The 19,573-nt window shown below is 31.6% G+C and overlaps 1 protein-coding gene across 4 annotated transcripts in view; it reads right to left on the reverse strand.

Moving 5' to 3' along the window:
• LOC140045221 (uncharacterized) overlaps nt 1–19,573 on the reverse strand; it is a 121,242-nt gene that overhangs the window by 61,987 nt on the left and 39,682 nt on the right. For all 4 annotated transcript variants that reach the window (XM_072090039.1, XM_072090038.1, XM_072090036.1 and 1 more), the window contains exon 4: nt 1,968–2,072. In XM_072090039.1, the coding sequence (XP_071946140.1) occupies nt 1,968–2,072 (105 nt within the window). The remainder of the gene's footprint in view (nt 1–1,967; nt 2,073–19,573) is intronic.

The raw sequence follows: 19,573 nt of genomic DNA on the forward strand, positions 1-19,573 counted from the left end.
AATCAAAATAAAGCATGAACTTAATTTTAGCCAAAGGTTTTTGTAAGGAGGGTTTTTTTTCACAAAAGTGAAAAAATCGTCTTGAGCTAGGCTAGTAGTAGGCTAGGCCTTTACCATCGATTTTTACTGCAAATCTTTAGGTTGATGAAATAGCTAAACAGCAAAAATAAACTAAATTTAAAGATTGTAAAATAATTATGATACTTTAAAACTTGATCTACACAATTGAACAAAACTGAATTTTTTAACAAGCACAGCACCCTCTATTTTAAATTAAATTTATTGCATATATTATTAAACTTAATGAAAAACTGTCCATTTTCTCTAAAAAATAGTATGATACATGTGACTTTTATTAGTCACATTATTTGGTAAAATGTTTATCTTAAGAACATGTGCAATGTCATATTTTAATATGAAACATGAGAAATGTCTGAAACATGAATTAAAATTAATTTAGAAAAATTCCAATCTACATTTCCATGTCTGAAAAGATAATTTTAATAACTAAATCAATCTAATTTTTTTCCTAATAAACTTGAAGTCATATCTTGATTATTAAAAAGAAAATGCTGATTGAACTATCAAAATAGTAATGCTATGCTATTAACTAATTTGAGTTAAAAGCATAAGAATTAATTATGGAAAAAAATATAATTTATCTTTAAGTGCAGGATATAAAATAATAAAGTGGTTAATATTGATTGAAAAAAATTAATTGTTTAACTCTTAAGTGTATTATATTAATGGGCCACTACTAAAATAAATTAAACTGGTTCCTTTATCATACTTATCGGATGTTGCTGCAGCTAGCTAAAGTAGTCTCTTTAGTATGGCTATAAAGGCCTGTTATCAGTTATCATCATAAAATGTCTTTTTCCTGGACTTCATTTAGTAAGTTGACCTGGATTTAAGGCCTGTTATGTTCTAAAAAATGACATAAAATGACTTTTCCTTGAACTTCTTTTAGTAAGTTGACATGGATCTAAAGACCTGTTATGTTCTTAAAAAATGACATAAAATGTTTTTTTTTCCTGGACTGTATTCTTTCAGTGAAGTTGACCTTCCCCAGAGAGGAAACCAGGAGACAACTGCCCATGGTAACCAGGGAAGTAATCAACTCCCCCTTGATGCTCCACCTTCTTAGGCCTACCAAAAAACATACTAAACAGCTGCACTAAGTAATTACACATACTATTTACATATGTAAATAACAACTTCTATGATTTGGCACACTTCGCAATTATCTGACTCCATGATTTTATATTAGCGGTCCCATGGCATCTTTTTATGACATGTAAGAAAATTTAATAAAATAAACAGGTCACTGATATATATTTTACCTTGGAAGCATTGATGTACTATAACTTTGGAAAAACAAATTGAATCCTTTCAAAAAACTAGTCTACTTCATTTTTGGGCAATTTGTGAGTCAATTAGGCACCTAAATATTTCCTGCTGATAAACATACATAAAGGAAATATTTGCTGGACTCGTTGCCTTTGGTCTCAATGCCTTGATAAGTGATAGGCAACCAAATAAAAGCCCAAAAATTAAGAGGGCAACAAAATCACACTGCATTCATTCAATGTATGGCTTACCAAGAGTAGAGAAAGAAAAAACACATTCTGACATCCTGGTTTAAATTGACTGTTTGGGAAAGTATCATCAATAGTCGGTTTGATGAGGAGAAAATGGTAAGCATGTTGTTGAAACTTATTACATTGACATCCTGTGGCATTCATGACACATTCATAGTATCCACAATGTATGGCTAGCCCAAGGGTAAAGGAAGAAAATACACTTCAAGACAAAATGGAACCATTCTGACATCCTGGTTCAAATTGACTGTTTGGGAAAGTATCATCAGTAGATGGTTTGACGAGGAGAAAATGGAAAGCATGTTGATGAAACTTTCTACATTGGTATCAGAGACTGAGAGAATCCTCAATACAGAAGACACTTACCATATTGACATCTAGGTCCCTGGAAACCGGATTCACACTGACAAGCCTGCGAGTAGCCTCCTGTACAGGTACCACCATTAAAGCACACTCCCGTACTACAAGTAGCTGAAAGATATAAACGAATTAAGTTGTTATTTCTAATGATCCTAAAAATGTAGAAAATTTAAATTGTCTATTTTATTACTTTATTCATTAGTATTCTTATTTTTCTTTTAGGTGTTTCTTTACCACTGTTTGTTTAAACATTTACTTTTCACACAAAATATATAGTACACATAAGTTAAAAACCAAAGTTGTACTAAAGTAAAATTTGTGTGTGGATGAAAACTAACAAACTTTACAACATTGTCACCAGAAATAAGAGTTACAAAAATAAAACGTATTAAGTAAATGTACACGAGGCATAAAAAGGAACATTTATCAATATTAATTAGTAGATAAATAATAAATAAATAATACAGTCAACTTTCCCAATACCGGACACTCTTGGGCTGACCAAATATGTCTGGTTTTCTGGAAAGTCTGATATTCGGAATGTTTTTCTAAATTGTAAAAATGAATTTGGGGCTTTTTAAACCTTGATAAAAGTCTGGTATTGAGAGTTTCTGGTTTTCAGAGAGTCTGGTATTGGGAAAGTTGACTGTATTAGTTTTCTGTCATGGTTATACAATTTGGCAGACATAGAGCACTAGACCAGGCCAGGATAATAAATACCTGTACTAAACACATTAAATACTGCAGTAGGTACATGCACCAGTAATACAAAATAGAACAACTTGCAGTGGTGGTACTATTTTTCAAATTACCTATGGCCGTATGTAAATTAAATTTCCTATAAAAATAAATACATGTATGCATAAAACTTAAAAGTTCCCTAAAGTTCTACACTATATGAGTCAGGATATGAATCATGTTAGGATTTGTATATTAAACATTAGCCAGGGACTCGCTGACAGACTGTCACAGATATCACCAAATGTTGAAACATATCAATTATCAAATTTCTATAATTTAATATTCACAAGTTTATCTTTACATTCTTCAATTAAAAATAGTTCTGATAACTAACATAAGCCCCTTTCTCACAGAGCTGTGTGCCAGGAATATTGCGGGAATATACCATTACCATGCCGGTATGGTTTTCTGTGAGAACGGGCCGTCTTGGCATCATGCCGGCACCATGCCGGCATCGACATGACCTGCTTTAGACCTAGTAATATTCTAGGGATATTCCCCGCAATGCCAGACGGGCATTCTGTGAGAACGTAACGCCGTTATATTCCGGGGTTATATTTAATTCCCTGTCGAGGCTTTGACACCTTGCGCGGTCAAGTGTATCACTTTGGAGCCGATTCAATTCAATTAGGCCTAACAATAATAATGTCGAACTGGAGGGATAATGAGATAAGAGAGCTGCTTAAAATAAGGGGACAAGAAGAAATTTGTAGCATAATCTATAGACATAGGCCATTCATAGCTATTTGTTTGTTGGTGCCTGACCCTTCGTCGCCTTGCCTTGTAAATTGTACAGCCTTCTAAGGTGTTTTACAGATTGCTGATGACGGCTAATTAATTGCTGTACCTGTATAATATATGCACAATATACTGTACATAGCATGTATTGCATAAATATGCTATAAAGGAAGATAATAATCTGTGACTTATAATTCGCCGCCATATATCGCTAGACAAAAATAATAACAATAAAGGACGCCCTCAATAATTATTTTGTCAGAGACTTTTTATTGGCCGAATATGCCCGACTCCTTTCTCACAGAAAGCCGGTATATTCCGGTTATATTTCCGGCATGATAGTCCGATGAGAATGGGTATATGCCGGTAACGATACCGGCATGGCGCCAGCATCATACCGGTATATTGCAGGCACATCTGTGAGAAAGGGGCTCTAGAAATATATTGTAGTTGTTAATTTTAATATTGTGTCATACTGTGAAGGAATAGATTCATTTTGTTTTCTCATGGTTAAAGTGCAAAACGTGTACTGTATCTTAAATACTGTAAATATTACAAAAATAAATAATACAGTTTGCAAGAATTATAGTTATGAAAATACAACACGACATAATGGAAGTAGTTTATGATTACAATTTTTTCTTTTAATTTTTCAATAGTTTATATTTGACATATTTAGATTTTCATTATCAGATATTCAATCAACTATAAGTCTCATACTAAATCATATCAGAAAAAAAAAATTCTTTAATACCTGAAACTTTTAACTTTTAACCAGAAAAATGAAGATTACGTTATACCTCGAAAAGTTGAACAATTTGATGTCAAATATTATAGAAGATTATGATACTTATTGAAATGTTATAATTCAGTAGGCCTAAAACTTAGAATGTCTCATATGCAAAATACATATATTATTATGTTTTACATTGAAAAAAAAAAATAATTTAATTTAAAATTTTAAAATAAAGGTCAAAATGTGTTAACTGGATTAAAAAACTTGTAATAAAAATGTCACATTAAATAAATCTGAACGGATTACCTTTATTCCTTTAGGAATTGGGTTAGAAGGTACTTTATTCAAAATGTTTTTAGTTAACATAGTCAGGAAGTGGATCTTAACAGTGTCTGAGTCTTCTTTACAGGGGGTCTAACGTTCTTAATGGTAAGTAAAAGGGAAAGGGGTGAATAAGTTATTCCCTCAGGAAAAGAGCTGGATACTGTACATATATTTTAATTCCTAGGCCTAGGTATAATTTTGTAGACATAGTATGACCTATCATGGATTAACCGCACTTTCAAAAAAAGAGAAATCATCTAGAAGCCACTAACATCTTAAAAGTGATAATACCTTCTACAGAAATGTCAGTGAATTTTGAAACATTAAGATTTGTTTAGCTCTTAGCATGATAGGTAGGGGCCAAATTTGTGTCATGAGACAGGGATGATGGTGCGACATATCCGGTTGACACAGACATCGTTCCAGACAGACAGGACAAAAAAAAGGTAATCACGCTCAATTTAACTCGTCATCTTTATATTTAATTTTCAAAAACAGGATACGCCTGTAAAGTGTAATGATATCAACAACTTATAGTCACACACGCTATAAACAGGCTCACTGATCTTGGTATAATATTTTCCTACCTTTCCTCTTCTTAATAGGGGTATCCTCTGAATGGTTTCACAGGAAATGTCCTCTGTAAAAAGGGTTGACCGTAGTGGTTAATGTTCATTTCATAGGAAAATGTCCCCATAAAAGACGGGGTTCTAGTGTACTATATTTGAATACAAATTATAAATAGTATAGCATTTATATTTTCTTTTAAAAAGTCCAGATGATTTAAAAAAAAAAGTTTAGTTTAGACTCCATCTGGTGTTACAGAGTAACAGCTGTTTGTACATCCTATAATATAATAATCAATTCCTAGACCAGTCATTTTCTAATACCTAAATGCTTCCTCTATTATTCCCGGATCATCCTCTTCTACTTCTTCATGTTCCCAAAGGACTCAGGCACACTTTGTCTGGACCCTTTCCATATATTATTTAAGAATAAAAGTGTATGTTTTTTTAATAAGTTCATTTATTCATTCAAACTATAACATTAGATATTGTTTCTAATTCACCAAGGAAACGTCTACAACATTAATAGCAATGAAATAATAAGGCCAACTGTTTAAAGTTCAAGATCAGATAAAACAGACAAAAAAAAACAATATTATTAAGACAAAATTTTGAAAAAAAATGACACCGAACAGTACTTCTAGATCTACCGACATATCTTTTACATGTCATTCTAAACCTGATTTTTAACAAAATATATCACTAGCAATCAAGATTTAATTTATTTAAACTGAACAAATGCAGAATAAGAATCGGGATGATACAATTATCTGATAGAGCCAGGGTGTTTCTTATTTTAGAAATGAATTCCTCTTTTTGAAAAGAGAGAGGCTATTGTCTGTTTATCCAGGTAAGTTATTGGATAACTTTCAACTTTCTTTCTTTTCTCATTTTCTATTTCTCATCTTTACCATTTCAAATTAGAACAGTACCTATACCATTGAGATATACAGCACCACTTAAAAATGGAAATGATATTAACCTATGTGAAAGAAAGAATATTTATGCCCCAAGACTATTGAAATTGTAAAATTACAGATAAATGAATTGATTCCTTTGTAAGTTGTTTCGTTGACCAGTGATGCTCGACATACAAGTTGACTTTGGCCAACTGACAATTTCCATTTCCTGTTTTTGGTTTATACCTATTTATTCTTCGTTTTAAAGTGTCTTCAGTATTAAATAAGGTATCATTCAAAATTAGATAACTAATATATCCTTTGGGTTAAATTCAAATTTGACATAAACAGACAGAAAAAAATTCAAAGTTTTGATTTTTCTTTTCAAAACCGACATTTTAGCTGTATTATTTCTATCGACTATCTTCTTCATTACAGAAACATAAATCTATCAAATTACATTGCGATGTTCGTTTGTTAATAGTGAAATTAAATAAGGAATTAATGTATTTGAAAAAGACAGGAATTCTTGTTTTCTAAATCTATAGAATTCCTCAGCAATTAAATTTAATTATCAAAGAATTCCTTCAATTATCTAAGTTTAATTATATAGTACAGAGGATGAACTTATAAAATAATATTTCTAGAATGATGATGGATACTTTTATGGAAATATGAAACATATTTATTTAATATATTCTACAATATTAAAGAAAAAATACAATTAGCAGTTAAATCATGACCTTGTTTTGATAATTGGATATAAATTTCTGTGTAGAAAATCTATGTCAAGTTTAAGTTTTAATGAACATGAAAAAAACTTCTTTTAAATGAAGAAATTAAAATTTAATGAAATAAAAAATGATTAAATTAGAAGGAATTAGAAATTAATTATTGTTAAAATGTATTTTAAACAAATATGACACAATCTTAATACTTTGTTCATTTCATCTTTCCAAAAAAAATCCTAATTTCGAATAACTTTCACAATTTTTGAAAGTGTATAAAAAACCAAATTGTTATTAATTACTTATAAAATCGAATAATTTAAATCAATTGCAAAAAAGGTATTTTTTCGATAAAGTAATTGATGTACTGTAAGCCTTTAATTAAGATTAGCTTGATAATATCCAATGATATTAACAAGTTGACAAGGTGATAGTTGTGGTTTGAACAAGGACGTTATCCAGTCAGGCAAATGTAAAAGTGGATCATTAAATAAGTGGGAAGGAAGATTCACTAGATTTCATTAAAATAAAGTGTTTATTTGGCGAAATTAGACAGATATTGCTGTTGTTCTTCCCATAATACGTAGTTAAACAACAGTCTGGTGTGTGCCAACTATAATAACAGACTTTCAATTCAGCTGATTTATATAACAAATTCTTGTATTCAAAAAATCTAATTAATAAAGGTTTGATAACGATTTCTGTCGAGACGGTGTCACATCGGCGCTTCGATTGTCGTAATAGATACAGTTTTAATTTCAAATTAAAATAATTCACGTTCAATTGAATCACGTTGAACGACTACCATGGTCACAAAAACAATGCGGTCATTCATACTGGACGGTGCCACGTCCAGTCAAGTGCAAACATGACTTAAGGTTGATAGATATAACGCTTTACTATGTACACAAATCTAGTTCACTACTCGTTTGACATATAAACAAGAACGACAATAATAAATTTAGAAAATAATTGGAAAGAAATTGCTTGATTTGTAGAGTAATGAAACATATAAAATAATCATAGTTAAATTCGGTGAAGCATGAACTATACGCTTGATTGGTTATACAATCATCAATTGGTTTCAAATGGTATAAGTTTCACAGATGAACAAATTTCGACAAACACTTCTATACAAGTACATGTACACCTTAAATATGTCATTATTGTGGGTGTCGTAATCCTTAACAGTTAACCTTTTCTAAGGGCCTTCTTTTATAAGGGCCTGTTTCTGTTACAAGAAAATAACAGATTGTATAACATGTGAATAATTTACATGTTCTTGAAAGTAGAAATGGGAGAAAGTCTAAATAAGGTTCTGAAAACTGGAATTACCGTATGTATGTCAGACACTGGATAACTTTAAGATAATAAACTTACATATTAAAGTATAAAAAACGGGCCTAACATCCTAACCACTACTACTAAGCAAATTCTACCTACCGGTAGGTAAGACCTCAACGCAAGCAAAATAAAAATTCTTTAATACTACACCTCAAAATAGTTTTGTTTTGTACATACTCTACTTCATTATCACATCGTTATCAAATATGGATATCCGTAAATAGGATTTAAATATTTTGATCAGGAAGAATATTAGCCGGTAATCCCAATAATTATCGTAATAATAGACACCTATTGCTCCTGTACAACTTCCTAGCGGAGAAGTTTACTTCCGAATTAACTAACCAGACAATAACAAAGTGAAGATTACTATTCAATGGGCAAAAAAAGTGGCAAAGTATAGTGTATCATAATCTTTTGAGAAGCAATTAATTAATTTAATTGATATTTAAAACAGGGGACAAAGTAGAGCGAGTCAAATCCAATCTGAACACGATTGAACACAAGAGTGAACACAAGATGAACACAAAATGAAAACATGATGAACACAAGGTTGAAAACAAGATGAACACAAGGTTGAAAACAAGATGAACACAAACTGAAAACAAGATAAACACAAGGCTGATCACAAAATGAACACAATGTTGAACACAAGATGAACACTATGTAGAACACAAAATGAAACAGTACACAAAGTATGTCATTTTAATATCCAATTTGAAGTTCAAATTTATTCAAATTTAAAAAAACTTAAAATATATTTTTCAAAGCAATGTTTAAGTTTATGTTTATTGGTGATTTTTTTTAAAACAAATCATAAAAAAGGAGCACTTTCCTCACACATAAAGCATTCACATTTTTTTCACATGTAGATAATCATTTCCACATCACGTACAGACAAACATGACACGCACACATCGCCAAAAAAGTCGTTACATTGCATTTATAATTTGTATCCTTCAACTGCAACTTAACAAGATCTTAATTCAATTTGACATACAAGTATTGTTTCACAATTGTACTTTTCAAATTACATTAAATGTCTAACTCTATGCTTTTCATCTTGGCATTAATATGTTATTATTTTTCCCTTGATGAAAATGTTAGTACATTGTTTCCATTACACGTACGCTGTTAATGTAGACATTGGCAAAGGACCTTAAAGTTACATTATCAGTACATCACCAAACCTTTTCACAGTAAAACTTATTGTTAAGATTTAAGATAAGTTTTTTTTATAGTTTGAAATAATATTAATAATAGTTTCTCCTTGGAGACGACACACGCTTTTGCAAACGAATCAAAATGTTGCAATAGGTTGCATGATATTTTGTCAGACGTTATTAATGTAGTGAGTCTTCGCCGATGCAATGATGATAGTGATAACAATAATGACAACTAAATGATGATAAAGATGACAATGCATGATGATGAATCATCAGATAATGGCAATGGCGGCGACGACGACGATGTTATATTACACCATTTAATACTTCATTTACAGGCAGAAAAAATCTGCTAGCTGATGGAACATTCTATCCTATCATCTGGCATTAACAAATGATTTGTCAAAAATAATTTATTCCCTCAATAGATTCCTAACTGTTTTGTGTTTATAGGAAAATTGGTAGTTTGTAAATAATGGCTATGAAGTATGAGCTTTATTTTTTTTCACCTGAAGCATGGAGCTAGATAATTTGCATCCATAGTAGACTACAGGGAGATTGACTGACAGCCAACTCATGCTAGCTTTAATTCAATTTTATTTTTACAAAATCCCACATGGTTTTTACAAGTCCGTGGTTACTTGTCTATTCAGATAACTATCTTCCACAGAATTGAAAGATTTTTAACACTAAAATTGAACTTGTGTACCACACTGTTTTATATTCTCTGATAATGTAATAAATATTTCTATAATTTTGTATTACTGTTCATAAAAACCCTACGGTAAGCGAGACAATATACAATATGCTTAAACCTTTTCATGTTTCATTTTTGGTGAGATTTCTTCATTCCCATAGTTGGATTTTTTCCTTATTTAAATTTAATAAAGACTTTTAAATATTTCAAAGGATAGCTATACATTTTAACTTACATTATTACATGTGTTTATTAATTTAATAATTCACAGAGAGAAGATTTACAACATGTGAGAACAATTCAGTCATACACTGTACCAACAGGAATAAATAATATTTTTAGTCAGAAAACAAAATTTATGAGTTCACGAATCAATAAATCTAGGAAAACAAGTAATTTCTATATTTATTACCTATCAAGCCAATTATTTGGAAATTTACACAACACCTAGAAATAAATGAAGCCAACATGATTAATTGTTATGTACTACGCAGAAAGAATATACACATTTACAATTTAATCTGCAAATATCAGAACAAAATATTTTCAGCAATGAATTTAGATTTAATTCTAATTTTCTTTCTTTTTTTTGTAAAATTCAGCAGACACAATAAAAGAATTGTTTCTACTATCGTACTATCAAAATACAGACATATTTTCTTTTGTTCTGGTTTCGTTATCAACATAATATTCATCCTTGTTTTTGTACAAGAAAGTAAATGATTCACGTCGACTGGGAGGTCGTATTCAAAATTCAACTTGCCTAGTCACACCACTAACGTTTTCTTGTAACAATTCCTGTACAAAATTGCCTCAAAATAAAGCACAGCTGCAGTGGGAAAAAGTAAAAAACATTGCATTCTTTATTTGCGGTTATAATTGATATAATTAACTAGCGATGGTACTATTTAGGGTGTTCCTATGTGGGATGTTCTCCTACTGGGTCAGTGGCCTCTGGCTTGTTCGTTGTTGACTAGGCCTAGCTCATTGACCTTGGTATGCATTATAGTCAGGAGGCAATTACATAAGTCTTTGTACTTGGATAACTTATCACTGAAATGTCATTGTTGTAGTGTAGGCCCTAGGAAGTAGATACAATGGCGAAAACAGAGTGCTGTAATATTTGTTAATTTGGATATTGACCCACAAGTCACTACCTAGTCTATTGAATGAACGCAAGATTGAACAAGAACGAACACAAGATTGAACACGAAATGAACACAAGATTGAACACAAAATGAACATAAGATTGAACACAAAATGAACACAAGAGTGAACACAAGATTGAACCCAAATGAACACAAGATTAAAGACAAAATGAACACAAGATTGAACACAAATGAACACGAAGGGGTGGTTGGTTTTTCTAGGATCCTAATACTCTAGGGTCATTTTTTTCCCATTTCACACAAATGTGGACTAGTTTCTATCATGAAAAAGACCAGTTCATTTCTATTATTTAATTGTGCTACATTCATTGTATTCACAGTTCCCAATTCTCATCAGATTAGACGTCAGTCACACTTAACAAGAAACAAGATGCTCTTTTGCTTGTCATCAATTTTTCACTGCTAGTGACTTTTTACAATAAGAGAATTTGGTGAAGGGTAAAAGGTCAGGCAAGCTATATTAAAGAATGTCAAAAGAAACAGACGTCAAATTGATTGACAAGTTGAGAGTACAGTCCATTTTATTGATTGAGTGGTGTCATCCATCCATGTGTTGAAAAGTTAGGAAGTAGGAAAAAGAGACAATGTATAGTGCATTGTACCTGGTCTATTTAAAAAATTTACCTGTATATAGGTTAAAAATAAAATCTTCAAAAATTAATAAAAGGTGCTTATAATCTACCTACAGCAACAACAATTTGGAGAATCTGGACAATGTATGTTTTAGAAATCCTCTAATAAGGGGATACTTTGTTACTTCTCATGTCCCTTTTAAAATGACTTCCACTGTATTTTAAAATGAAGTAGATCTTTATGTAAAAACTATCCTAGCAAGTATTACATTTTCAGATTTACCCCTTTAATATGACCCTTGACCTTACCCCAAAATTGATGTTATGTGTTCAATGGAGTTCCAAAACAGTACTACTAATCAGGTTGAAATATGTTGAGCTGACCTTACTACACATCTTGACAAATGCCACATATTAACGCCAACTCTCAAGGGGAAACACCATATTAACTACTTCCGACACATTACTTCTTGTACCTGAAAAAACTCAACCCCAAACTTAATTCTATTTGCTGGATATAATACAGGTTATTATTTGTGTAATGATGTCCAACAGTCTGATTTCGATGTTGATAGAATAAGATTAAGTAAGCAAACAAACATGTGCTGAGGGAGATGTACAGATGAAAATAAAGTCAACACAGAAAGCAGGTATGGCAAAGGTTAACAGTTGACCAATATCTACAACAACTATCTGTTAAAACATCGTCAAGTCGGAAACACTTTCACTTAAAAACAAACTGAAGAATACGTTTGTTCGTTCGTTCAAAAGAGTACAATTGTGTCACAATTGAAATGACGGGTGTATTGTTTGTGACTGGTGAATCAATTGATTACACTAGAAACCAAAGGGGACCCAACAAAGTAAGGTCCATATAGTGTTAAAACATATATTTCCCCTCGTTTGTTCCATGGAAACGCGTCTTTTAAATGGTCCATATAGTGTTAAAACATATATTTCCCCTCGTTTGTTCGATGGAAAAGCTTCTTTTAAAGGGTCCATATAGTGTTAAAACATATATTTCCCCTCGTTTGTTTCATGGATATAGATATTTCTTGAATAAGGATGTCCAAAAAGACGGATGTCATGAAGAAGGGGTTATTGCAAATATAATTTTTGACACATGTCCTAAAGCATTTATGACCAAAATCATCCAAAAATTAGTTAGGGACTTGACAGAAACCATAGTCGACTAAACCAGAACAGAAACAGTTAATAAACACAATTTTTCCATTATTACAACAAATTTGATTGGTTTAAAAGTCAGATTTTAGGATTTGTTGAGAGCAAGGTCTAAAAACAGGTGAAGAAATCAAACAGGAAAGGAACAATAATAAATATTTTATTTAATGATCTGATTTCTTAATATTTGATACTAATAACAACCGGAAATATATTTATAAAAATAAATATTTTAATACAAAATTAAGATATTCGTAATGTCAAAGTAACACACGATTCTTTCTACTCCACTGCCTCAAGCCTCAAATGACACTTAAAATTATAGTTAATTCACGCTGTAATTTTTCCAATGCTATTTTCTTGAATATTTGTATATATTTCTGTTAAAATATGCATAGGATTAACTGCTTTGGTTTCTTTCCATCAACAAGGGAACTTTATCTAGGAATCCAAAGCTAGGTTTTGGGTCTTTGAAGTTTGCAAAGTTCTTAGCTTATCACCTGCAGCAAGCCTGACACAAATAGAAAGGTCGCATGAAAACGGGAAATTCATTTACATCGAAGGAGGAAGCCTTCTAATGCACCAATTTTAAACCAGCTTTTAAGTTAATTTATAACTTTTCTTATTTCTTTAAGCGACCTTAACAGAAGCCAAATTTAATCTGTTAAAAGTGTTTCTTCCCATATAGGCCCTTAAAACCAAATTTTACAAAATGTATATTTTTTTCATTTCGTTAAGAAACCTTCAGAAAAATGCAATATTAATGAATTTAACCAATCTAGAAAATAATTTTTAAATTCATTTTATTTCATTACATAAAATGTTTAAAAGACATTGTAAAATGTAATATAGTCTAATAACCATTGAACAATCCAAAATGCCTATTTGTAAGTAATTTGTTATATTACAATTTTTACATAATTATTTTAGTCTGTTTTCAATATCTAAACACTTTCAACTCAATTTAGTCTAATAACTTATCAAATTATCAAAAACGTTTGTTACTATTTACAAATTTCTTTTGCAATTACCGGTAATTTTTGAAAGTGATTTACTTTATGGTTAGTGTATTGGAAGAGACAACACTCAAAGTTCAAAGTAGTTGAGTTAAAATTGCTTTCCCTTTCGTGCCGTTTTCCTTTTGAATTGTACCGCATCAATGACATACAGCCAATACCTCTGATTGGATCAAACAGTTTATACTATGGACTAGGAATTTGAAATGATGGAGCCGCTGTGGAAACCCGGTTGTCGGTTCAAGCTCTGTTCTCTGTACACAAATTCAGTCAAGATATCGTTTTAAAAATAAATCCATGTATTGTTGCCACCAATTACAGCTATTTATCCTCGATTTGATACCGTATCAAAATCTGCTGGTATTCTGTTATAATTCTAATATTCAAAAATAGATGGGAAAGGAAAAGTAGGTGCAAAAGGCCAATATCAAGCCAACTTTTATTATACCAAAATGCCGTAGCTAAACCAAACACACGCACCAACAACTGACACCAAATGCACGCTCCTCTGACAGTTACAGCTATGTAGAATATGCATCCAACAGCTTATAGTTATTGCAATTTGTTTTCTTAAGATTATATATTATCTTTTAGTAGTAGTACAAGATAAGGTCAGTAAGCGGGGCAATTATACAAATTATAAAGCTAAAAATATCATTTGAAAATGCGATGTGTGTATCTGTATTATATAATATTCATAGAGAGGCCATCAACAGAATAATTACTTTTTTAGGGTCTAGTGTGCGATGTTCTTTTGATTTTAGATGATGTGTGTATATATTTATCCTTTACAAGTAAACATCCATATTATCGTCCTAAAAATAATATTTGTGTTGTGTATTTGTCATACTCAGAATTATGACTTAAAGTCAGAAAGTCTTGTGACTCAAACTCAGAAAGCTTGCTGATTTAAACTCAGAAAGTTTGGTGATTCATTCTCATGCTCCATTTTTCATGTCTTCTCTCAGCCCTGGCACAGTTACTTTTTGAAGATGATCGTTCAAAAATTACACAACCCGAAAATTAGACAAATGACAGAACAAGACAATTTTCAACATGTGCCAATTATCATACACATTGGCAGGTTCTGATGTCCTGACAGTTAAAACTAAATTTAAATAATTAAAAAGTTCCACAGGCAAACTTTAAAGGAAGCTTCTAGGACAACGTGTAGAAAACCATTTGACAGGGCCCTAAGTTTTCAAGGTCCTAATGTTAGGTCTATATGTAATATTTTCAATGGTAAAGGACACAATGTTTAATTTGTAAATACAGATTTTACTGCAATCATAAAGCCTTCTTGATATTAACTAAGCCAGGCCTATACTAAGCTGTACAGTAGCTATACTAACCCTCAAAAGATTTCCTGAAAAAGTACAATGCACTATTAAACAAGTAATATCAATTAAATGTAACTGCTTAATTGTAAATGAATAAAGTGCAGGCAGAAAAAAAACCTATAGGTTAGAAACTAAACTGATCGGGCATGGAGAGTGATGTACTTTTGTGTGTTTCTGTCCTAGTTTGGCTCTAGTAGCTGCTCATACTTTTGTTTTGTTCTCCACTATATAAAACAAATACATGATAAAACAAAAAGAAATAAAAGAAGTGAAATAAAACCTTTCCTAACAAATTAATACAATCCACAATTACAAAATTGTACACATAGCCAACGGACAATTTCCTTGAAGTTTAATTATGACTTTGACAATATTTCAATATGCTACAGGCAATTAGAGTGAGTGTGTTATAATGGTGATTGATGACTTTACATGCTGCCAATAATAGAATACTTTGACACACCTAATAAGCCCACCCTAATAGTCAGCATGACTAGTACAGTCAACTCTCCCAATACCAGTCTCTAAAACCAGAAACTCTCCCAATACCAGACTTTTCTTGAAGTCCAATAGCCCCAAATTCAAAACACAATACCGAATACAAGATTTTCCGGAAAACCAGACATATTTGGCCAGCCCAAAGGTGTCCAGAGAGTAGTAGTAGTAATAGTAGTAGTAAATCATGGATGAAATCTTAAGCTGAAAGCATCTTTCTCTGATTCATGGGCAGTACTGACAGAGATGAATGGAATTGAAAAGTGTGCGAGTGAAACCGGTGGTTACCAATATCGCACACGAAATGAGTAAAACGGGAACTGTACACAAATGTCAACATTGAACTGATGTTTGCCCTAATCTGACGTAATTTTGTACAATATCATGTGAGGGCAAATAGGGCAAACATTTGATCAATTGCCCAACTGCCTAATGCAAAACTACTCCACTGCAGTTGTTAAACACAATTATCAACTGAAGTGACATATTTTGGGCAACTGTATGCTACACCAGTTGCAGGAGCACAATGTTCCCCCAGTTGAGTTGAGTTCCGTGTCGACCTAACCCCATCTTTAATATATTTATGTACTGGCAATATACGCCTATTATTGAACAAAAATGATTATACTTTGGGCGTTTTGAATTCTGAATAGCTGGATTACCAGGTCATTATCACGAAACCTAATGTCACTCAGGAATCATGTACAGGATGTCAAATATATAAAAAAAAGACCACCAATGTTTAACGTTCCTTAATCGACTTTAAAATGCTTTCATGTTAAATCTTTCATGAGAATCAATTTAAACCTTGAACAACAAAATAAAAAAACAAAAGGACACAATGTTCGTGTATATGACATATTGACGGGTGAATGATTTACACCCCTAACTTGTTTTCATTGCAAGAAGGGTACCATAAGCAACTGTTAACCCCTTTTGCATAAGACTGTACTGTTTATAATGTGAAGATGTTTTTATGACGTGATCAAAAAGGAATTTAGTAAACACTACTTGAGAGAAAATTCAAGGGACGTGGGAAAAAATATTTAATAGCGAGAACAAAAAATTACCCTGTATTCATTTATTGGTCAATTTATTGGAAAATGTACGATTTTAACCTAAAATGTCATTGTTTTGTCATGGTCCTATATTGTAATTAATAATGTAGTGTTCAGGATTCAAGAAATGTTATTGATCCACTTAAAAATGGAAATTATTTTTGCTTGGCATAATAAAGACAATAAAACTACAAGAAAAATACATCAAATTGCACAATATTAAATAATTAATTTACTTATTAAAAATTTGGCAAATAGCCCAAGATTTGTTGAAAGATTTGAACAAAAGAATCCAGAACAAGTGATATGGTGCTATACCAGATGAACCCAAATTTCGGGATGACACAAATTTAAATGAAAGGAAGTTGAGCTATGATTAGTTCATTAATGACTTTAGATTTTTCTCTTTCCATGAATGTTTTCAATTTAGGGACAATGTCAATTACCTCTCACAGGGTACATTGTCAAAATCTGTGGTCAGGATTTAACGAACATTGTCACATTGGCCTACTGTACCTCTTATCATGCACTCAAGAGACGAGTTAGCCTACTATACCTTTCGAAGCGTACTCATATGGTAAGAAGAACTGAAGTGTTATATAATACAAACCAATTCTTATATAACTGAAGTGGGACTTGTCACTTAAATCACTCAAACACAATCAGAGCATATAATTAAACTTGCCCAATTGGGGCTCTTTAACAAATTTGTAAGAATGCCAAAATCCCTGGTTGCACCAGCCTGTTAGAAAGCAATTATACCATGCTTATCAAATCAAGTTCTATAGACATGGATTCTTGTACAGAGAATGTAGATATACTGTATGTACTCCTTCAACAAATTAAGATTTTGGCATGCAACTTTAGATAAATCGTGTCTTTGAAATTATGCAAGATTAACAATTGAGGCTTCACATAAAGGGTTTATCAAGAGGAAAGGGTATATCTAAAAGATAAATGTAGTTCGAGATAAGGTACGTCAGAAAATATCGATTTTAATGTAGCCATCAAAAAACTTTCCTATGCTAATACAACAGATAGCATGGTTCACAAGGAACTTATGCCTAGTTTTCTTTGGGGACCCCTATTAAGAGACACTTTCCCGCAAAACGAACAAGAACCAACCTCTTGCACTGAAGGTGTCCTCTTAATAGGAGTTCTACTCTGTAATTAAAATATTACTTCTAAATGCATGGTTCACAATAAAGCTAGTTAAACTGTAAATTCACTCTGCTAACTTTCTTAAATTCAACTTACAATGTTAAAAATAATATGCAGAACAGAAATGCAGTTGCTTGTGTAAATAAACCTGCTTTTGTAAATAAACCCATTCCGACTTAGAAAAGCTTAGAATAATATTACGTTTTCAATCAAAACTACTTATAAAGTAATTTTCCACATTATTCACTCTGATAACACACCTTACTTAAACCTTTTGACCTCAAATAAAATATGTATTTTTCAACTCATTTCCAGGTATACATAAAAGGTGAGTAAAATTATGTCATGGCAAGATAAGAAAAAAGGAAACGTTTATTAATTTATTTTTATACTATTGCCCTCCGCGATAAAAAGCATTAATATTTAAAATTTTACTTTTAAAGGTTTAACACAAATGTACCATAGCATATTGTAATGTGTTATACTGAGGCCTTCTATTTTTTAAATAATTTTACCAATCTAAACAATTTTGTGACCTCATGATTATCTTATTTATGTCCCTTTAATTAACATTAATTCAGTTTCGTGAGAATTCGCAATATTATAGTTTTGCGAAACGGACAATATAAAACATGCTATGTCAATCACTATTAACATTTTTAATAAACTGCAAATTAATAATGACATAATCAAAATGTTTTCAATGTCATCTTAATTTTCCCCTCGAAAGTCAATCAATAAATGAATTGAAATTACTGTAATTTATAAGTCATTAATATAATTAAATCTTAAATATGACATTGAAATAACAATTCTTATTAAATTTAAACTTAATTCCTGTAGCTCTACGCCTCATAAATCATCTAGGTTGGGAATTTTAAATGCGAGAATAATATAATAACGAAAAGTGTTTGTGTTAATGATCAATAAAGAAAACCTGTAGAAAAATAGGTGAAGACCATTTCATACAAAAGTCTCTAACCTATGCCAAGACAAAAAAAAAGAATTCAAGACTAAAATCGAAAATAGTCGCATCAAAATCTTTGCGTCTGACGGAGGTGTTTCCAAGTCTGAATCAAGTTATGGGCATTTGCGACGTTGTAAAAGCTGAAATTTCAAAATTAAATTGACATTGATTGCAATTAATGTAACAAAATGTATTGTAATGATATCAAGTGTTCATTCCCGGCTCAATGGCAATTCACTTACTCACAATTGGGACATTCTGAAATAATCAACTTCACAAAAAAAAAGAGTTGCAAATAACCTTGGGTATTAATGTAATAAGTTTATGAATGAATATAATTTAAATTTAGGGCTTTTTGCCAGCAATTGAATTTGACACGAATTAAGGATGGGGTAATAGCTATGTGTTACAATAAATTCGTCAACTTGGATGAATGTTATTTCAATTCAGGGCTCTTTGCCAAAAGTTTTTGTTCCTCTTATACAATTTTAAACTTTGAATACTGTTAATGGAATATATACAGCATCATGATCGGGTGCAATATTACAACAATAATTCACAAACCAAAGTGGTGTTGGTAGTCTAGTGCTGGATAAACCAACACAGGCCATTTCCTTTTTGACGGGAGAACATCTCGAAAAGAAATAGTGAGGTGTGAATGGGTATAGTCACTCACTGGAGAGTACGACTCACAGACGGACTTGGAGGGAAGT

This window comes from Antedon mediterranea, chromosome 3, assembly GCF_964355755.1.
Source record: "Antedon mediterranea chromosome 3, ecAntMedi1.1, whole genome shotgun sequence".
Lineage (NCBI taxonomy): Eukaryota > Metazoa > Echinodermata > Crinoidea > Comatulida > Antedonidae > Antedon > Antedon mediterranea.